The sequence below is a fragment of the Bos mutus genome, chromosome 7, assembly GCF_027580195.1.
Source record: "Bos mutus isolate GX-2022 chromosome 7, NWIPB_WYAK_1.1, whole genome shotgun sequence".
Lineage (NCBI taxonomy): Eukaryota > Metazoa > Chordata > Mammalia > Artiodactyla > Bovidae > Bos > Bos mutus.
Window position 1 is genome coordinate 12,071,672 of NC_091623.1, and position 22,974 is coordinate 12,094,645.

General features: G+C 39.1%; 1 protein-coding gene across 3 annotated transcripts in view; it reads left to right on the plus strand.

The window, feature by feature from the left end:
• MSH3 (mutS homolog 3) overlaps positions 1–22,974 on the plus strand; it is a 182,690-nt gene that overhangs the window by 60,978 nt on the left and 98,738 nt on the right. For all 3 annotated transcript variants that reach the window (XM_005904548.2, XM_070373062.1, XM_070373063.1), the window contains exon 13: positions 22,815–22,947. In XM_005904548.2, coding sequence (XP_005904610.2) covers positions 22,815–22,947 — 133 coding nt within the window. The remainder of the gene's footprint in view (positions 1–22,814; positions 22,948–22,974) is intronic.

A 22,974-nucleotide genomic window follows, 5' to 3' on the forward strand; every position in this document is an offset into this window, starting at 1 on the left:
TACCTACTGTGCTTTTGCTCTGTCCCAGTATTTAATATTCAAATCATCTTCTGAGGTAGATCCTTGAGATGAGTAAAGAGATTCAGAGAGTTTCAATAACTTGCTCAACATTTCACAACTGGGTAGACCATAAAGGTAAGATCAGCATTGACTCCATCCTGAACAGCTTCCCATATGGACTGAGCAGAGAGGGGGTGGTGCTGGTGTTATATGAGTGTGAGTCAGTCTCACTAAGGCCATAGCCCGTCAGCCCCGGCACACCGCGTTCTCACCTTTGCAGTAGTACAATACCTTCTCACAGGCTGCTGTAAGGAACAGAATAAGACAGTAATCCTAACTGCCATGTTTGAGCTCCTTATCATACAGCAAGCACTGTGCCAGGGGCTTTATGTGCATCGTCTCTTTTAAACTGCACAGTGGCCTCACTCATGGCTGCATTTTATGCTGGCTTGGTAAATAGCCATCTTTGGCAAAGGATAGCAGATGTCACTGTTGGTCATAGGCTTTAAAATACTGTTTTGATGATGATAATTACTAAATCATTTCAGGTTTTAGTGGGTTATTATGATTTCTTTTCTTGACCATAAAGACCTTCAGGTAGTGAAAACTGACTTAGGTAAAGATGAAACTCTGAAAATGGAAGTCTCTGCTTTGGACCAGCATTTGTATGAGATAAAGATGCCTCATGGAACAAGAGCAGGCAGTCTGTGGACAGCAGTGTAAGAAGCATTGCCTGCTGGCTGATGGAAAGGCATCTGTCTAAGCAGCCACACCGTTCTTACTATTTTTTTTTTTTTGATTGGTTGAAATATTCAGCAGAAACAGACTTACTAGCAGACTTTTTCATGTAAATGAAAAATTTTATTTCTGTTGTTAAACTTGTTTTGTATAAAGAGGATTAATTTGAGATGAATTCAGTAGACCATATTGTATGTTCCTTGTGGGTTGATCATATTCTTCCTGGGATCCTCCCTGCCCAGAAAGGCTGAGAGAAAGCACTCCATGCGTTGAGCTCCAGTGCTTTCAAGTGTGAACATTAGACCATTCTAAAGCGTATATAGCTGAAAACAAGCACACAAAGCTTCTTCTTTTGCCCTTTTTATTTTAGGTCATAGTTTTAAAACTTTAAGCTCTCTAATCAATTAAAACTGACTTCAGAAGAATTCCAGTTAAATCTTAATTGCACTTGCAACCTGTTCCAAATACCTAGAGAAAATCTTGAGCTGATTAGTCAGTTGTTCAGCTGTATAGTCGTTGTTGTTTTAATGCTGACATTAGGTGCCATGCTGATCATGTCAGTTGTTTATCCAGGCAAATATTCTGTCTCTGACATTGGCGACCAAAGGTTAATTTAGGGCTTAGTTTTCTTCTATCGTGAGATCATAGAAAAATTATTGGTGACAAGGGAATTCAGCACGATGTAAAGTGGGTTTCCCTAAGTTTTTCAAGAGCCCATTATTTGTCAGTCATCCATGAATTATCTTAAATCTCTTTATATTTTTATAAATATGTATATATTTTATATTTTTAGTCTATTTTAATTCCCAGTGCAATCACAGTTCATAAATTCAGGACCAGATGTTTCAAGTTTCAGAGGATTTTCCACTCCCACTACTTTTTATTCCGCAAAATGACTTCTTTGGTGCAGGATTTTCTAGTGACTTTCTAGAAAGTATAAATGGCTTTGACCCTATTCTTATTGACTGATCAAAGAATTCACTTGGGTTATTGAGATCAGATTTTACTCTATTGAAACCACATCGGCCTGTATAAATAGGTTATGCTTCTTATGTGTTATGACTTATGCTTTTTATCAGTTCTCTAATTTAGGCAGGAAGCTTCTTCAGTGTAGGTCTCTGGTTTCTTATAAATGAATGTCATGTTGGTAAGCCATTATTCCTAAGACCTTTTAAAATTAAATAAATTATATTGAATTTATTTTTTCAAGGTCTGGTCTTTGAATTTTTTCTGTTTCTTTTAGTTGATAAGTTGTGTCAATCTTATATACATATATATATACCATATGTACCTTATTGGTTTTGTCCACAAATCCCCAAATGCAAATTCTGCTTGTAAATACAGTAATGATTGGGCAGGTAGGAGCAGGGGAAAGAAAACTTTGAGAAGTGTGGCATGAGTCTCTTAAGTGATATTTTAGGCAAAAGATTAGTTTCTAAGGCAGATCTGGTCGTAATAGAAGTAGTACTAAAGATTCAGTAAAAACTTACTCTGTATTTTGAAATATTAACAAAAGTAAGTTCTGAGCTTTCTCCATGAGTACTTCTTTTTCTGTTATTGTTTAGTCACTTTATTGTGTCTGACTCTTTTGCAACCCCATGTACTGTAACCCACCAGGCTCCTCTCTCCGTGGGATTTTTCAGGCAAGGGTACTAGAGTGGGTTGCTATTTTCTTCTCCAGGGGATCTTCTTGACCCAGGGTTCAAACCTGCATCTCCTGCTTGGCAGGTGGACTCTTTACCACTGAGCCACCAGGGAAGCCCACCTCTTTTTGTGTTCCTGCACCTTATATGTTGTTGTTACCTGTGGTTCTCTTCTGGGGCGTCTTCTCACTTTCAGCACTGCTTAGGGTCTTACCTGTGGCCGTGGCATCTCCTGTAACTTCATATGCTGATGGCTTGGTCACCATCATCTCCCCCAGTTCCAGACCCACACATCCGCGAGCACATTTCTGCCTCAGGAAACGTTCCACATGAGTTGCAAAAGAAATTGGAAATAACATTATTTCCTTCAGTGAGAGAGTGATCTCTTGGAAATGCAGCTCTCGTGTGTGAGTGCATGCCCATACAGGTATGCATATACACTTACAGAACAGCAGAGTATTGACCACAAAAGGAACCTGAGAAATCAGTTTCTCCACTCTTAGTGGAGGAATTATTTTGACCAATGATGAAAATAGTCTCTCTGTAAGAAGTAGTATTATATCACCTTGCCTTTTTGTAAAATCACTTTTTATGAAAGACTCTCAGATGAAAGCCTTTTTGTAAAGACTTTGTTTATCAAGAAGGCTAAGTATCTCCACCCGTCTGGTCTTGCCCTTCTCTGTTCCTGTCTGCACTACCCAAAGATGATTGAAAAAACAATGTGTCTCTGATTATGTTTTGCTCTCCACTATTTACAGTTCTCACAACACACTGAGGTGTAATTTATTTCTGGACCTTTGTACAGTCTGTTCCCTTTTTCTAAAATGGAAACTACTCATTTCTGTTTCCCTCTTAATTTCCTGGCTGCTTCTTCAAAGTTTCCTTTGCTCTCTGTTCATCTCTGTATTTTTTTTTTTTTAATTTGTTTCTTAAAGATTTTCTCTCTCTCTTTTTTTTAAATATGGACCTTTTCCAAAGTCTTTATTAAACTTATTACAATATTGTTTCTGTTTTATGTTTTGGCCCCTTTTGCCTGTGAGGCATGTGGGATTCCAGCTCCCTGACCAGGGATCGAACCCGCACCACCTGCATTGGAAGTCGAAGTCTTAACCACTGGACTGCCAGGGAAGTCCCTTTCTCTGTGTCTTTAAATGTTGGAGTTCTGAGGCCTGAATCTTAGGAGCTCCATTTTCTTCCTTCCCTTATCCTTCCTTCCCCTCCTCTCTCCAATGAACTTACCTAAACCAATGACCCTAAATATCAAAATGTCAGTGATTCTCAAATTTATGTCTTTTGTTCTTACCCTGCTCTATTCTCCAGGCTTATATATTCAACTTAGACTCCTAACCACATAGGTGTATCACAAGCATCTCAAGCTTAACATATTTAACCCTATTCCTCCTTCTGGTTTCCCTGTTCTAGGAACCAGCTGCTCTACCTCATGAGGTTCTTGGGCCAGAAGCCTGGGAGTTACTCTGGATGCTTCCTTTTGACAACCACATCCAATCTAAGTCCTTTTGCTTTTATCTCTAAAATATATCCATAGTCTGTGTGTGTCTTGCCATCTTGACCACCATCGCCCTGGTCTAAATTCTCAGTAGCTCCCACTTGGGACTGCAGCAGTATCCTCCTAACTGATCTCTCTCTCTCTTTTTTTTAAACTATTTATTTTGTCTCGGGCTATAGCCGATTAACTGTGCTGTCACGGTTGCGGGTGGACAGCAAAGGCAGTCATCTATATACATGTATCCATTCTCCCACAAGCTCCCTTCCCATCCAGCCTGCCACATAACATTGAGCAGAGTTCCCTGTGCTATACAACATGTCCTTGTTGGTTGTCCATTTTAAATATAGCACTAACTGATTTCCCTTTAGAAAATGAAAACTGAATTATGTCACTCCCCTTCCTTAATCCTCATTGGCTTTCCATTGTGCTTCGGGTAAAATTAAAATTCTTAAACATGGCTCTTCAATATGACTGTGCATTCGTGCATTCATTGTTTCCTGATCACTCTGGCCTTCCTCTGATTTCTGAGTATCCCAGAACTTTCTCTCATCTTTTGGTCCCTGCATTTACTCGTCTTTCTATCTAGAATGTTCTTTGCTCTCTCTTCAATTTTTACAGTTAACTCCTCTATTCTTTAGGTTTTACCTTAAAGTGCTACTTCTTCAGAGAGTTTTTTCTTTGCCCTCCTAATCCAAGTTATGTTCTTCATATCATTCTTGAATAGTATATAGGACTTATTATGATTGATATTTATCAGTGTTGTTTAATATCTGTCTCACAAAACTGTGTGTTTCATTTATAACAAGCATTCGATAAGTATCTTTCCCCTGTGCTCATTTCTCTACATGTGTACTTTTCAAACAAAATATGTTATTATTGTAAAATATGCATAATGTATAATTTATCATCATAATAATTTTTATGTGTCAGTAAATATATTACATTCATGAAGTACATTTGAAAATGTAATAAATACATTAATATTGTTGTGCAACCACAACACAGTCCATCTTCAGAACTCTTTTCCTCTTGCAAAACTGAAACTCAGTACACTTTCCTGAATAACCTCTCATTACCTCCTTTTCCTAACCTTGAGCAAACGCCATATTACTTTCTGTCTTTATGAATTTGACTATTCTAGGTACCCCACAAAGGTGAAATAACACAAGGTTTGTCTTTTTGTGACCATCTTATTTCATTTAGTGTGATATCTTCAAGGTTCATTCATGTTGTATATATCGATATTTTGTCCTTTTTTGAAAAATTGAGGTATAGTATGTAGTTGCTTTATAATATTTTATTAATTTCAGTTGTATAACATAGTAGTTCAATATTTTTATAGATTATACTCAATTTAGGAGAAGGCAGTGGCACCCCACTCCAGTACTCTTGCCTGGAAACTCCCATGGACAGAGGAGCCTGTTTGGCTGCAGTCCATGGGGTCGCAAAGAGTTGGACACGACTGAGAGATTTCACTTTCACTTTCACTTTCATGCATTGGAGAAGGAAATGGCAACCCATTCCAGCATTCTTGCCTGGAGAATCCCAGGGATGGCGGAGGCTGGTGGGCTGCCGTCTATGGGGTAGCACAGAGTCGGACACGACTGAAGCGACTTAGCAGCAGCAGCAGCATAATCAATTTAAAGTTATTACAAAATAATGACTATAATTCCCTATATTATACAATATATCCATTATTTGTTCTATACGTAGTGGTTTATATCTCTTAATCCTATACCTCTACCTTGCCCAGCCCACTTTTCATCTCCCAGCTGGTAACCACTAGTTCATTCTCTTAAATCTGTGAGTCTGTTCTTGTTTTGTTACATATGTTTATTTGTTTTACTTTTTTAGAGTCTGCATATAAGTGATTCAGTTCAGTTCAGTTCAGTTCAGTCGCTCAGTCGTTTCTGACTCTTTGTGACCCCATGAATCGCAGCATGCCAGGCCTCCCTGTCCATCACCAGCTCCCGGAGTCTACCCAAACCCATGTCCATCTAGTCAGTGATGCCATTCAACCATCTCATCCTCTGTTGTCCCCTTCTCCTCCTGCCCTCAATCTTTCCCTGCATCAGGGTCTTTTCTAATGAGTCAGCTCTTCGCATCAGGTGGCCAAAGTATTGGAGTTTCAGCTTCAACATCAGTCCTTCCAGTGAACACCAAGGACTGATCTCCTTTAGGATGGACTGGTTGGATCTCCTTGTAGAGTCCAAGGGACTCTCAAGAGTCTTCTCCAACACCATAGGTCAAAAGCATCAATTCTTTGGCGCTCAGCTTTCTTTATAGTCCAACCCTCACATCCATACATGATTACTGGAAAAACCATAGCCTTGACTAGATGGACCTTTGTTGACAAAGTAATGTCTCTGCTTTTGAATATGCTGTCTAGGTTGGTCATAACTTTCCTTCCAAGGAGTAAGTATCTTTTAATTTCATGGCTGCAATCACCATCTGCAGTGATTTTGGAGCCCCCCCAAAATAAAGTCAGCCACTGTTTCCACTGTTTCCCCATCTATTTCCCATGAAGTGATGGGACTGGATGCCATGATCTTCGTTTTCTGAATGTTGAGCTTCAAACCAACTTTTTCACTCTCCTCTTTCACTTTCATCAAGAGGCTCTTTAGTTCTTCTTCACTTTCTGCCATAAGGGTGGTGTCATCTGCATATCTGAGGTTATTGAGATTTCTCCCAGCAGTCTTGATTCTAGCTTGTGCTTCTTCCAGCCCAGCGTTTCTCATGATGTACTCTGCATATAAGTTAAATAAGCAGGGTGACAGTATACAGCCTTGGTGTACTCCTTTTCCTATTTGGCAGAGAGTATTTGTCTTTCTCTGACTTATTTCACAAAGCATAATACTATCTAGGTCTATCCACATTATTGCAAATTGTAGAATTTCATTCTTTTTTATGGCTGAGTAATATTCCATTGTATATATATCACAGATTCTTTATCTGTTCATCTGTTAGTGGACACTTAGGTTATTTCCGTATGTTGGTTTTTCTAAATAGTGATCATGTGATCATTGGGGTACGTGTATCTTTTCAGATGAGTGTTTTTGTTTTCTTTAAATGTATATCCAGCAGTAGAATTACTGGGTTATATGGTATTCTATTATTAGTTTTTTGAGTAGCCTCCATACTGTTTTCCATATTGGCTGCAGCAATTTACAATCTCACCAATAGTGTACTGTCATTCAGTCACTCAGTCCTGTCCAACTCTTTGTGACCTCATGGACTGCAGCTTGCCAGGCTTCCCTGTCCTTCACTATCTCCCAGAGTTCGCTCAAACTCATGTGCATTGAGTTGTTGATGCCGTCCAACCATTTCATCCTCTGTTGTCCCCTTCTTCTCCTGCCTTAAATCTTTCCCAGCCCCAGGGTCTTTTCCAGTGAGTCAGCTCTTTGCCTCTGGTGACCATAGTATTAGAGCTTCAGCTTTAGCATCAGTCCTTCCAATGAATATTTAGAGTTGATTTTCTTTAGGTTTGACTGATTTTATTTCCTTACTGTCCAAGGGACTCTGAAGAGTCTTCTCCAGCATCACAGTTCGAAAGCATCAATTCTTCAGCACTTAGCCTTCATTATGGTCCAACTCTCACATCCCTACATAACTACTGGAAAAACCATAGCTTTGACTGTATGGACCTTTGTCAGCAAAGTGATGTCTCTGCTTTTTTAATATGCTGTCTAGGTTTGTCATAGCTTTTCTTCCAAGGAGCAAGTGTCTTTTAACTTCATGGCTGTAGTCACAGTCCTCAGGGATTTTGGAATCCAAGAAAATAAAGTCTGTCACTTTCTACTTTTTTCCCTATCTATTTGCCGTGAAGTGATGGGACCGGATGCCATGATATTCAGTTTTTGAATGTTGAGTTTCAGTCTTTTTCACTGTCCTCTTTCACCTTTATCAAGAGGCTCTTTAGTTTCCCCTTTGCTTTCTGCCATTAGGGTAGAGTCACCTGCATGTCTGAGGTTATTGATATTTCTCCCAGCGGTCTTGATTCCCGCTTGAGCTTCATCCAGTTTGGCATTTCACATAATGCACTAGGGTTCCGTTTTCTCCTCTCCAACATTTATTTGTTGACTTTTTGATGATAGTCATTTTGACTGTTGTGAAGTTATAATTTTAATATGGTTTGATTCACATTTCTTTGATAATTAGTGATGCTGAGTATCTTTTCATATGCCTGTTGGCTATCTGTGTATCTCCTTTGGAAAAATGTCTATTCAGATCTTCTGCCCATTTTAGAAATTGTTTTATATTGAATTGTATGAGCTATTTATGTAATTTGGATATTAACTCCTTATTGGTCATGTCAGTTGTAAGTAACCTCCCAATCAGTAGGTTGTATTTTTGTTTTATTGACAGTTTCCTTGACTGTGCAAAAGCTTTCAAGTTTAATCAGACCTCATTTGTTTAGTTTTGCTTTTTTTTCTTTTGTCTTGGGAAGCAGATTCAAAAACATATTGCTATGAGTTATGTTGAAGAGTGTTCTGGCTATGTTTTCTTCTAGGAATTTTATGGTTTCAGGTCTTAGATTTAGATCTTTGAATCCATTTTGAGTTCTTTTGTGTATGTTTTAATGATGTATTCTGATTTTACTGATTTACGTGTCACATCTAGTTTTTCCAGCATCACTTATTGAGGAGACTGTCTCTTGTTGCCGCCTTTGTCATAGATTAATTGACCATAAGTGCATGGGTTTATTTCTTGGCTGTCTACTCTGTTCCATTGATCTATACATCTGTTTCTGTACTCGTACCATACTGTTTTGATTACTGTAGCTTTGTAGTATTGTTATTAAGTGGATATTTATTATTCATTGAAGGAATAATTAAAAGAGTAACTCATTCAAGATCTAACTCAGATCCTGCCTCTGAAAAGTTCTTCTCCCTCAATCCCCACTTCATCCTTGTAGAAAGGTATCTTCCCTCAATTTTATCCTGCTTCTTACTCCTCCACCCCTGACACATACACAGAATGCATAATGAGGCTAACAGTGCTTTTGATATAACAGGTGATCAAGAAATTATGAACAAATGAATCCATTTAACAATCTTAGGGTTCTAAGTAGGCTTTGAAAATAAAAACACGTCTATGTAAGGGAAGTTTATTTTTCTCAGAAAAACTCCTTGAATTAAAAGACCCTTAGAAGCAGTTTTTTTTTTTTTTTTTTTCATATGATTCCTTGTCTTAGTGCCATAGAATTGGTTCTGAGAAATCATTTCTTCCCTTCTAGTGGAATAATTGCTCGGTCTGATGTGAAAAGGTGATATTTAACCATGGAAGAAATGGTGTTGCAACATCTTGCATTCTTGTCAAACCCCTCATAGGGTTAGAAGTTACTCAGAGAAAGTCATATTGACTTAGTAAGGAATCCAGGCTTGGTGACAAGAATCAGGCATAGCTAGTTTTAAGTATCGTGTAAAAAAAATCTAGCTTATAACTCTAAACTCATCTGAGTCAAACTTTATTTGCTTACAAATATTTAGAGTCATTATGATTTTCAAGTATGGCTTTTTAAAGTCCATACCAGTAGAATCTGAAGTACATAATGGGTCTGTTAGTTTATTATGGGTGCTGAAACGAAGTACCCAAAGACTACGTGGCTTAAACAGCATGAATTTGTCTCACAGTTCTGGAGGCTAGAAGTCCAAGATCAAAGCGTCTGTGTGTCTGTGAAGGAGAATCTATTCAGTGTCCCTCTCCTAACTTCTGGTGGTTTGTTGTCAATCTTTGGTGTGTCACTTGGCTTATAGACGTGTCTTTTTTTTTTTTTTTTAAGGGATAATGCCTTTTGTTTTTTTCCTGTGTTTGTTTTACATTTTATTTATTTATTTTTGGCTGTGCCGAGCCTTCATTGCTCTACACAGGCTTTCTCTAGCTGTGGCGAGTTGGGGCTACTTTCTCGCTGTGGTGCACAGGCTTCTCACTGCTGTGGCTTCTCTTTTGCAGAGCATGGGCTGTAGGACACACAGGCTTCAGTAGTTGCAGTTCACAGGCTCTAGAGCATGTACTCAGTCATGATGCACGGGCTTGGTTGCTCCACAGCATCTGGACTCTTCCCAGACTGGGGATGGACCCATGTCCCGTGCATTAACAGGCGTTCTCTTACCCACTGCACCACCAGGGAAATCCAGTGTGTTACACTTACCTCTGCCTTCATGTTCGTGTGGTATTTTCTCTGTGTGCTTCTCTCTTCATACGGCATTCTTTTAGTAAGAATATAATCATATTGGATTAGGAGCTTACACTGTTCCATTATGACCTCATCTTAACCAATTGAATCTACAGTAACCTTACTTCCAAGTCAGGTCACATTCTGAGGCACTGGGGTTAGGTCTTCAACACATATTTTTGGAGGGGACACAATTTCATCCATAACAGATAGGCTCAATTATTTCATATTTTTCCTTTTCTTGGCACAGACAGATCAAATGTGCTCATCTCTTGAATGGAAACAAGTGTTTTGATTATCATTTAAATGTGTCACACATTTTTATTCAACATCTGAAGTGAGATGGTAGAGAACACTGAATTTGTAAATTGCAAACGTTCTGTAATTTTATGCCTGTAGTACAGGACTCTGAAAAATCTTTCATCTTCCTTACCTTTGAAAAACATTCTGGATTGTATCTGTCCAGGTGTAGGTATTTATGCAAAATGTTTAGATTGATTTTAGAGATGAAAAGGAAACTTTATTTTTTTAAAAAAAGAAAGGAAAGTATTTTGCTAGAAAGGAGATGTCCAGATCTAAGAGTTGAGAAAAGAAGAGTAGCCAAGGTGGGAGGAGGGAAGTGCTGAGGCTTGAGAGGTGAGTTCTGGTCTGTTCCACTCTGTACCAGTGTCTACGTGGGGGAAGTAGGAGATGAAAACTCAAAAGGATCAAAGCATAGAAGATGGCAGCGGTTACTGCTTTTGTTTTATAGATGAGAAAAAGTGACATTCAGGTTCATTATCCAAGATTATCCAGCAAAGCACACAGGCATATCTGAAAGCACAGTTTTGGAGCAAATGAGACACTAGAGCTTGAGTTCAGATTTGCTCCCGCATTTCTGTCACTTGGGACAAGTTACGAACTTTTGAACACTTTAGTTTCTTCACTTGTAAAATGGAAATTGCACCACCTACCCTGTAGTGGTGTTATGAGGACCAAATGAGACGGTCTGCATAAAGGGTTAGTGTGGATCCTGGCGTCAGTCACACAGTCAAGTGGCTGTGGACTTTATAATACCCCAAAATTGGAAGCAACCTGGCTATTAGGAGGAGAGTGCTAAAATAGTTACCTGGTCATACGTTAGAATACGGGATAGCAGTTAAAATGGATGAGTTGAGTCTACATGTTTTAACATGGATAACTCTCATAAAAATAATGTTTATGACATAGGACATGATAACCTATTTATCTAAATGTTGTAACACACAGTAATACCGTTTGTTGTTTCAGGTTTCAGACATAAGTGGCAGAAATATAAGTACAAGAAGTAGAAAGGATGTTTAATAACATCAGGAAAGTGGTTACTTCTGGGAAGAGAAGAAAGAGAAAGAAAAATGGATGGAGGAGTGTTTTCTGTGTGTTTGCAGTGTTTTATTTTTAGAAAGTAATAATATGGAGAAAATATACATATACACATATACATATATATTTTTTTAAATGGTACTGCTACCGCCCCTTCACCACCATCCTGATCAGGTGACAGTGAGATGCAAACTCAAGCCCATCTGTCTGGAAAGCCCATGTTAGACTCCAGAGCTTTTACTTTTCACCTCACCTTGTTTTAGAAAGATGGGAAGTCAGTCCTGGCTCGGGGCTTCCAGTGGTGAAAGGAAGGAGGCTATGTGCCCCTGTTGTCAGCTGTCCAGTATATGTCCCCATCAGTTCTCCGGAATCTGGTGCTTCATGCGTTGTGTCTTTTGTGTAGCTGTAGTTAGGATTTTGGAGAATGTGCAAGGGCTACTGGTGAGTAGGTGGGGGTCCCTGTGTGCGTCTTTCTCAGAATCATACAACCATTAGCAGTTGAGCATTGTCATTGTCTGTGGTCAGGCTTGGATCACAACCTTTCTCTTTAATTTAATGCTTTAACTTGACCCAATCCTGGGGATTTAGGAAGCTCAGCTTTCTGTTCTGATTGCCCAGGTGCCCATTAACACTTAGTAGTATAAAATAGGTTTTTAAAATTTTGTATGATTTAATCTCAATGACAAGACAGTGTTCCTATTCTCAAGGAGCTTCTAATCTAATTTGACCAAGGTATAATCTTCTAGTGAGGAGGAGCTGAAAGTGAAGGAAACTTTAATACCTAAAATAAAATGCTTGCTCTTCACTATCTAGCTCAATAATGTAGTTAGAACAAATGAAGAATACTTTTATAATTCAGTTAGATTTTTAGAAAGCTGCTTAAGAGAATTAAGCATGCTAAGTATTCTTGGAATTTAAATCACATAAATATTTAAGAAAATTGAAGCTTGTTGGTATTAGGAAGTAGGTCTGGGACTAGATTTCTGTGTAATTTTCTAGAGCACTAAGTATATTTTACTGATAGTTAATTCTCTTGAATAATTTTTAAAATTTATTTATTTTTAATGGAGGATAATTGCTTTACAATATTGTATTGGTTTCTGCCATACATTAACATGAATCAGCTATAGGTATACATGTCCCTTCCCTCTTGAACCTTCTCTTGAGTAATTAAATGACTTTTATTTTGGTAAACCCTTATGTTTGGGGTATTAGCGTTTGTATCTCTAATTCATATGCATACGTGCATACTAAGTCGCTTCAGTCGTGTCTGACTCTTTGTGACCGCATAAACTGTAGCCCGTCAGGCTCCTCTGTCCATGGGATTCTCCAGGCAAGAATACTGAAGTGGGTTGTCATTTCCTACTCCAGGGGATCTTCCCCACCCAGGGATCGAACCTGTGTCTTTTAGGTCTCCTGCACTGGCAGGCAGGTTCTTTACCGCTAGTGCCACATAGCCCTAGTCTAAGTGACAAAGTAATAGAATATTATATGTTTGCTCCACTTAACATTTCATTTATTTTAGCAAGACTAAGTGCCATTTTTAACTCTGGAACTTCCTGAAATTAACTACATGAGAAGGCCCTATTTATTCTTTGTGGTTTCCCATGATCCATGAGTCTGCTTACAAACATTCACATGTGGTGACTCTAATCTTACTCAGTCCAGTGAGACACAGTACTGCTCACAAATGGGATGGAAGAGTGGTGGGTGAAGCCTACCTGGGGGCTGTGATTGATGGGTGTTGACCCCCTGCCTCTTCACCTTTGCTATGTGGACGTGAGTGAAAGTGGAGAGGGGTTTTGCTGCCACCAAGAAAAAGTGACCCTAAAAGCCTCTTATCCAAATGTCTGCCCTGTTATTGCGTATGGTTTAACCAGCATCTTTTGGGATGCTTCTGTGCAGGAACCTTGAGCTGGTCTCTGCTTTGTTCTGTAGTTGCCAAGTTTCCAAGAATATATAACAGGCCAACCTTACACCCAGGTTTATTATTCTGATTCGTCTTATCCCTGTGGTCTGGCAGTCTCCAAGTTGTGAAACTTATTTATAATTGTCCCATCATGCCTTATGGTTCCTAGTAAAAACAAATACAGATCCTCCCTGAAGATGTACACTCTCATCTAGGCCTCCTAGGAATTTCAAAGAGAAAACTCTGCCATAAGTTCATAAACCATAATTACAAAAGATGTGGGGAAACAAGTACCCATGAGTGTGAGTTAGTGGAAGTTATAAACACTAGACAGAATCCCAAGACCTTTAGATAGTGAGATTAGAAAGATGAATATTGAACCACCAAATTAAAAGAAACACAAAAGGGAATCAAAACATGAGCACAGCACAAAAATACCATCAGAAGAAATCAGATTGATTTTTAAAAACAACTCCATGTAGCTTTTATTAATATAAACAGTGGGTAGGATTGAGGCCTGTGCAGGTCCCAGCCTTTCCATGGTTTGGGATTGCTACCTGCCTCATAAAGCAAAGCAGAGGGTTTTTCTTCTGGGAGGACAAAAGTCGTCTCCTCCTCTGAAAAAACCTTTTACATAGTTGGCTTTGGCATCTTCTAGGAATAGAGGGGCAGGGATTGAGGCTTCATGAGTCTGGGTTTTCAGTTGAGGTGTTACTGGGGAGCAAGTTCTTATTAGGTTGCAGAAAGAATTCAGAGACAAGACAGAGAGGTCAGGGAAGCAAAGCGAGAATTTATTAAGTGGACAGTGGGCAGTCTCAGGTGAGTAGCTGCACTGAGTTTGTTTGGCATTGCAGTTATATGAGGCATAGAAATGAAGGAGCAGAATATTCATTGGGGAGGGAGGGGTTTGGAGTTGTATACTCTGATTTTCATCCCAGCTCCACCTTCCTGAGGCGAGGGGGGATTTTTGTCCTTATTTAGTCTTGATCAGAAGTATCACGGTATCACTGCATGATGAGAACTTCTTATCTTCAAGGCTAATTTTACTGTAATAAGACCATGATGAGCAAAAGATTACATTCAGATGCCAGAGCTTCCCTCCTTTTCCTATCTTTCTCTGTCGGCCTCCAGGACACTTATCACCCCAAAATGTGTGGTTTCATGTCAGTCCAGAGGTTCCTTCTTTTCTTTGTATGCCAAAAGACTCCCATTGTTGATAAGATGTATGTCTCCTGCAATTTGGCCTGCACCCCCCTTTCTCTGTTTTCTTTAGCTATCTGCCTGCTCAAACAGAGGAAGAGAGAGAAGGTCAGAGTGGAGTGTCATTATCTCAGAACTCATCTCTGTTAACTCAGCCTGAGCTTCATGAGTCATGGAAGTGGATTCCTTACTAAAGTAATAGTTTCCAAAAAAAAGAAAAGAAACAATTGGTGAGTTAGACCAGTGTAGATGAAATAACTGAAATCCAAGATATTATCTAAAGAAATTACCCAGAGTGTAGCACAGAGAGATAGTATGAGCAAAGATAAAAGAGACTAAAAGACAAATAAAAAATTAGGTGGTCTAACATAATCCTCATCATATTTCCAGTAGAAGGAAATGAGAGAGAATAGGAAAAGAGAGACAGTGTTCAAAGAAATGAAAGATGAGAGTTTCTCACATTTCATGAAAGATGTGAATCTTTAGGTTTAGGAAGCACAGTTGAATCCAAAGTGCAATTGAAAACAAACAAGAAATCCACATTTTCCTAAATTACAATGAAACTATGTATGATTCTAAATCAGAGATAAAAATCCTATAGAGGTCAAGGGAGCAAAGAAAGATCAACTGTAAAGCAATGGAAATTACATAACTGATTTAAGTTCTATTTTCCCTACCTATTCTGTTCTTCATCTGCTTTCTTTTCACAATGTCTTTTGAATTTTTTGAGTATTTTTTTATCATTCAGCCCCAAACCCCACGAAGCTTGGTAGTATGTAGCCTCTTTCTATTGTCTGTTGCTTCTCTTGATTCTTACTCATCTGGCTTCTTTTTATACATGAACACTTGATTATCTTTGTGTACGAATTATATTATTTGAAAATTTGTTTTTAACAATAACTTGAGAGAGCAACACTGTTTACAGTAGCCAAGATATGGAAACAACCCAAATGTCCATCAGCAGACAGCTGGCATAAGAAGATGTGGTGTGTATACACACACACACACACACACACACACACACACGCACACACTGGTGCTTGTGTTTGTGCTTAGTCAGTCATTCGTATCCAGCTCTTTGTGACCCCATGGACTATAGCCCCCACCCAGGCTTCTCTGTCCATGGGGATTCTCCAGGCAAGAATACTGGAGTTGGTTGCCATGCCCTCCTCCAGGGGATCTTCCCAACCCAGGGATCAAACCCAGGTCTCCTGCATTGCAGGTGGATTCTTTACCATATGGGCCACACACACACACACACATAAATAATGGAATGTTACTCTGTCATAAAAAAGAATGAAATATTATATTGCCATTTTCACCAATATGAATGGACCTAGAGAATATTATATGTAGTGACAAATACTGTATGATGTTACATGTATGTGTAATCTAAACACCATACGGATGAATGTATATGTAAAGGAGAAACAGACTCATAGAAAGCAAACTTATGGTTACCAAAGGGAAAGGTTTGATAGCATTATTATATATATATATATAAATATTATATATATAAATAGAATTATATTTAATATTTTGTAATAATTTATAATGAAACATAATATGAAAAAAAAACTTGAATCACTTTACCTCTGAGACTAACACAATATAGTTGATGTCAACTGTACTTCAATTAAATAAATAATACGAGTACTAACGTGAAGGTACCTTCTCCTAAAGAATATTTTTGTTTGCTTTTGCCAGATTCTTGTGGTATTACCACAATACTGGTGGTATTACCAGTCTGGGACTGTCTTAATTTAAGTTCAGTTTTGACATGTTTCAGTTCATCCAAATGATACTAACCTAGACTACAAATTTACCCTTACTATGAGGCCAGCTCATTTTTGCAGAAGATTCTTCTGGCATATCTTTTTAGTGCAAAAGTAGTGTTGACTGCTGGATTATTTATTTGGGTTCTTGTTTTCATTTTGATAGTTTTTTCTTACCATTTTGTTAGTCCTTTGATACTTGTGACAACATGTTTTTATGTTTTGTTTGGCTTTTTAAATTGTCCCCAATGGGAGGGATGGTCTGGAAGTACCCATTCCCATTATTGTCAAAAACAGAAATCACCTTTCATGCTCTTTTCAATGGCTTAGGTTTGTGGCCTGAACCAATAATGGAAGGCAGCTGTCAGGAAATTGTTTTGTCTAATATTCTGAAAGGGGTAAATTGTCTCTTGGTAAAATGATGCCTCTTTTGAATATGAGTAATAAAAATCCTTAAAAACTGGTTGGGTGATTTACAGTTTGCAACTAAGTAAATATTCAGAATAGCTCTTTACAATGTAATTTCGTAAATAAACCCTTTCTTTTATGGTCTGTAAGGTTTTGAGCATGATGTTTGCAGATGGCATCTTACTACCTCTCATTACCTCTCAGAAAGAAGTTATTCCTCCTTTTCTCCTCTCCCCCTCCCTGTATAATCCGTCACAATTCCTGTTTACTTTACCTCTATAATATGTTTTTAAACTATGTGCTCTTTGCACTGGTATATCCTCTACTTGGGTTTAGATCATCAGTGCCACTCCCCTGGATTCCTGAAGCTTCCTTCTAAGCAGTCTTCCTGCTACTGTCCTTGTGTCCTTGTCAAAATTAGCCGTTGACTCCCCTTGCTCTCAGGACTAAGTCAGAGCTCCTGTGTGGCCTGCATTATTCCCGTGACCAAGTTCCTGTTCTGTTTTCTAGCTCCTACTGTTACACTTTCACTCTCCATCTTCTGTTTTTTTTTTTTTTTTTTTAATTTGACTGTGCTGGGTCTTAGGGCATGTGGGTCTTCAGTCTTTGTTGCAGCGTGTGGGGTCTTTAGTTGCAGCATGTGGGATCTAGTTCCCTATCCAAGGATCAAACCTAGGCCCCCTGCGTTTGGAGTGCCGAGTGTTAGCCCCTGGACCACCAGGGAAGTCCCTACTTCTTCTATGTATGCAATTGGTGCTTTATAAACACTCAGTAATTGTTCATTGAGTGAATAAGTGAATAGTGTATGTGAACGGCAAAGCTAGGTAGATTCAAGTAATGATGGTTAGGCCCTAGGAGAAGGCCTATGACTCATGTTTCTTTCTACCAGAAAGCTGTTTAGGTAGTTGATTTAGCCATATTGTATGACCAATGTGTTAATGTCTGAATTTAATTTATTCATTTTATATTATCTTTTAGAGCTAACCTTTCAGTAAAAAATCAGAACAAACTACCAAAACACCCCCAACTTTTCCCCAGTAGTTTATCTCTTTCCCTCCAAATAAACTTATATTAGAATAATAGAGGCATCTTCCACAAATAGCAACCCGTAGGTACAGACTGATCACTTGTCCTTACTGTGGCAGTGGCTGTAGGTGATACACTGTGTTTCAGTGACAGCCCCACACAGCAGCTACTAACGTCATCACTCCATTGGTTTTCAAATGTGAAGGACTCTAGTGACACCCACATTTACTTGTTGGATCTTTGGTGATAAAGGAGAATCTCTGTCATCTCCAGGACCTTAGATTCACTATTTTTTTTGTCATATGGAATGAAATGAATGACCCAGGTGTTCTCTTTTTCATTTGTTTAGAATGTATCCTGTCGTATGATCAATTGTAGAGTATCATAGGATATCTTGGAAGAATAATATATTTATCATCATTTAATTGGCAGTGCTATTTCCTGTTTTGTTGATCTCTCTCACTGACTGGTTCCCTGATACTTCAGCAATAAAGAATCCACCTTGCAATGCAGGAGACACACGTTTGATCCCTGTGTCAGGAAGATTCCCTGCAGGAGGAAATGGCAACCCATTTCAGTATTCTTGCCTGAAAAATCCCATGGTCAGAGGAGCCTGTTGGGCTATACAGTCCAAAGGGTTGCAGAGAGTCACATGACTGAGCGATTGAGCACACTCATTGCACCAAAATAATTGTTTTCTATTCTGGTGGTCTGACCAATTATTTTATTACAGTTATTTAGAAAGTCTTATACCCGCCAATTAGAGAACAGTTCTGAGATACATCAAAAAACCTGATTGGAGGTCATTTTTACTGATTTGCCTTCTGATCTGCTTATTGGAGTTAAAAGTGGAAGTATGGCTGCCCCAGTGATGAGAAATTCACGATAAATACTGCCTCACACCCTCTCCAGTTCTCCCTGACTGGGGTAGACGTTTATGGCATTGTTTCTCAATGTACCTCCTATCAGGTCTCAGCACAGTACTTCAGGTCACTACTGCCAGTCAGATTTAGCACTTAAGATGCTAGGACTGGCCTTTCTTGTGTAATCCTTTCTTGTTCACTTTGCACAAAATACCATTTTGTATATCTATGCCTAGAGGCTTGTCTAAACATAGTTATATCCCAGCTTAGGTTTTGGGTGTTGTTTCTCCCTCCCCTGTGCTGTTCTTTGTGGTACCTACCAAACAAATTTCATAACCAAATAAAGGTGTCTGTGGCTTCCCTGGTGGCTCATTTGCTAAAGAAATCTGCCTGCAATGCAGGAGACTACCTGCAGTAGAGGAGACCAGAGTTCAATCCCTGGGTCGGGAAGTTCCCCTAGAGAAGGAAATGGCTACCCGCTCCAGTATTCTTGCCTGGAAAATCCCATGGACAGAGGACCCTGGCAGGCTACAGTCCATAGGGTTGCAAAGAGTAGGACAAGACTGAGTGACTACACCACCACCAAAGGTGTCTGTAATAATAGTGGGGTAACAGCCAACAAGTATTGAGTAGCTATTGTGTGTCAGGCAGTCTGCTAAGTGCTTAATATGTATTATTTCATTGAATTCTTATAACAATTCTATATGAGTTAGGGACCATTATTATTCCCATTTTATAGATGGAGAAGCTAGGGCAAGTCTAAATAACTGGTAAATGAAAGAACCTGGATTTGAACTGAGGTTATTTCTCTTCTTCGCTCAAGCTCTTTACCTCCGAGCTGTTAACCTCCCTAACAAGTGAAGCCTGGGTTAATGTGAAAATGATTCAGAACAAGGTTTTGTCTTTGCTGTCACAATGCTAAAATAAAAGCCACTACCTGTATATTTTCCAAGAAAATATTTTTTGAAAAAGGCTTTTGGAAGACTTCATAAATATGATTTAAGTCTTTTGCTTTTATCTTTCCGTATCTCAGACAACCTTTATAATTTTTGAAAGAGGAGCTATCTGGCTGTCTTATACATTCACAGATGGCATTATTTTATCTGTCCTCATACCATCTGCAGCATCAACTTAGTCTATTTCAGTTGGTGTCTTCTTTCATTTGTGCAGGAGTGAGCTATTAAAATAAAACTTTATATTTGTATAGCATTTTGGGGTAAACGTTGTGATAAAATAAATCAATGTTTTACCCTAACAATCTTAATTTAATTTTTTCACCTCATCTTGGTTTATTTTATATGTAGTCTTCGAAATTCAATTGATTTCAGCAGCTACTTATTGAGCATGTATCGTGATCAGTTGTGCTATTGGAGAAATGATCCCCATTCTCACAGAGCTTAGGACTTCCCAGGTGGCTCAGTGGTGAAGAATCTGTCTGCCAATGTAGGAGACTCAGGAGATGTGAGTTCAATCCCTAGGTCGGGAAGATCCCCTGGAGGGGGAAATGGCAACCCACTCCAGTATTCTTGCCTGGAAAAATCCCATGAGTAGAGGTGCCTGGTAGGCTACAAGTCGATGGGGTCGCAAAGAGTAGGATATGACTGATCACAAACACACCCTCACACTCACTGAGCTTACTGTTGAGCAGTGAAGACAGTGGAGAAGTAAATACGGTTGTAAGTTTCACTATAAAAAGAAAACAGAGTTGTATGGAAAAGGATGGAAAAGGATGAAATCTAGTTCTAGTGAGTCTAGAAAGCCCTTTCAGAGGAAGAATGAGAAGGAGTTTGCCAAACAAAGTGGAAGGTGGTAGGCAGGAGGAAAAGGGAAACCAGTCTTCAAGGCAGAGTGAGGAGCAGGTGAGAAAGCCGTAATGTCAGAGAACTTGGAGTGACCAAGATGTTGGAAGAAGTTCAGTCCGACTGAAACTTAGAGTGAGAGGAAAAGAGTAACAGGTGATCTAAGACGAGACTTGTGAGGTAAGCAGGGCATTTAAGGATCCTGGATTTGAATCTAAGATTAATGGCAAGTCATTGATGAGCTTAAGGCAGAAGTAAGGCATGAACAGGTTTGGGTTCTAGGAAGACTGCTCAGGCTGTGCTGTGGAGAATGGATTGGGAAAAGGGACAGAGGTGGACATAAGGAGAAAAGTTCGGAGGCTGTTTTGGTAGAACACTTCTCTTTGTGAGAAGTCATATTACCTTAGACTAGTGTAGAGGCAATAGAATGGAAAAAACTGGAGATTTAAGAGGCCACAGCATTGAGAATGGAAGAATCAGCCTGTGTGTCTGCAAGATTCTGGCTTGTTCTACTTTTTCACATGATATCAAATGCCTGTTCTATGCAGCAGAGGATGAGCTAGAGAAAAATGGAACAAAAAATGATACCTGAAGTTAGCCTCTGCTTTGTGAACAAGCTTGACTTCACAGCATAGTTATAGGGATATGGTGTTGTGTTGAGTCACTTCAGTCGTGTCTGACTCTTTTGCAATCCTAAGGACTGTGAGGCTGTCAGGCTCCTCTGTCCATGGGATTCTCCAGGCAAGAATATTGGAGTGGGTTGCCATTTCCTCCTCCAGGGGATCTTCCTGACCCAGGAATCAAACCCATATCTCCTGTGTCTTCTGCATTGCAGGTGGATTCTTTACCCACTGAGCCACTTGGGAACCCTAGTTATAGGGATAAGAAAGATAAAAACTCTCAATTAATTGTAAAACAGTTTAATAGTCATCTAGGCAGGATTCTGATGTCAGGCTGCCCTTTACATCAGTGTGTGTGATAGCAAAAGAATTTTGATAGAGTGCATTCAGTAGCTGATGTCCCCATTCCCCCCCAAATGTCAGTTCTTTTTTTCATTTGCTTGCTTGTTGTCATTCATTCATTTATCGAAAAGAACTTTTGCTGAAGGCCCATTTTCTACTAGATATGTTTACTTATTTCAGTTTTTTCACATATGGCCATTATACCTAGTATAGGCCTTTGACATGTATAGGTGCTGGATGGGTTTTATCTCATTTGGGGCACATTAGTCAAGTTTCCATGTTGAGCTGACAGTCTCACCATTTCTTTCCAAGTGACCCATCACTTAAGGTGTAGCCATTGATAAAATGCTGCAATCCTGGCCTCCCATGTCTCCTGATTTTTTTTTTTTTTTTTTTTTATTGTAGTTGAATTACAATATAGGGTTAATTATTGCTGTACAGTATGGTGATTCAGTTTTATATATATATATATATATGCACACACACACTCACACATTCTTTTCATATTCTTTTCTGCTATGTAATTTATCACCTGATATTGAATGTAGTTTCCTGAGGTCCTAATGTTTTATCCTCTGCCCTTTCTATTACTGCTTCCAATCTCTGCCCAGGCTCAGTGTGCCTAAGACCTCTTTCAATCAAGCATATGATCAGTTCAGCTACCACCATTGAGATGTCTCCCAAAGCAGCTGGTTGGCTGAATGAAGTGTTTTTTGACTGAGATGGTCAGTTAGTCATCTACTTCATCTACTACTCTAGTACATCTACTCTAGTACATCTACTAGATGTACTAGTACTACTCTAGTACATCTACTACTCTACTTCAATCAGAGTAGAAAATCCAGTTGCTCACTGTAGATCCATTATATTAGCCAGGTAATAAAAACAGTAGTAGCAAATTCTCCATCTCATTGGTTTAAATACAAAAGAAATGGTTATTTTTTGCTAATGAAAAGTTCATTTGATAGCAGATGTGGGGTGGAAGGTTTTCTGCTTTACTCACAGACTCACGCTGTGAGTCAACAGGTGAGGTGGCTCACAGACTAGCCCTGGGCTCAACATCTAGTTGGCAAAGGGGGAGAGAGTGAATGTGAAATACTGCAGGAGGTTTTATGGGCCATGACTAGAAGTGATGTAATCCTTCCTACATGTATTTCATTGGCTAGAACTTGGGTACATGGCTATACCTCACTGCAGGGGAGGCTGGGAAGTGTAGTCTGTGTGCTTATTCTGGAGGAAGGAAAACTTACAGAGCCCATCTTTGTCCCATCTGTTTAATGATGTTCCTAGTGTGGTACCTGGTCTTTGATTCCAGTGATAAGGGACAGAGAAGGGCTGCAGGTACGGATGAAATCTCCTTTGTGCTTTTCTAAGTGGCTGCTGTCACAGTACTGGGCATTAGAGTGGGAAATGCCTACATTCTGAGTTCCTAACTTATCTGATAATTGCCATTTCTCTGTTCCCACAGGGAAATAAATGCTCGACTTGATGCTGTATCTGAAGTTCTCCATTCAGAATCCAGTGTGTTTGGTCAGATAGAAAATCATCTACGTAAATTGCCTGACATAGAGAGAGGACTCTGTAGCATTTATCACAAAAAAGTAAGTGTGATAGAAATCACGTCTTTT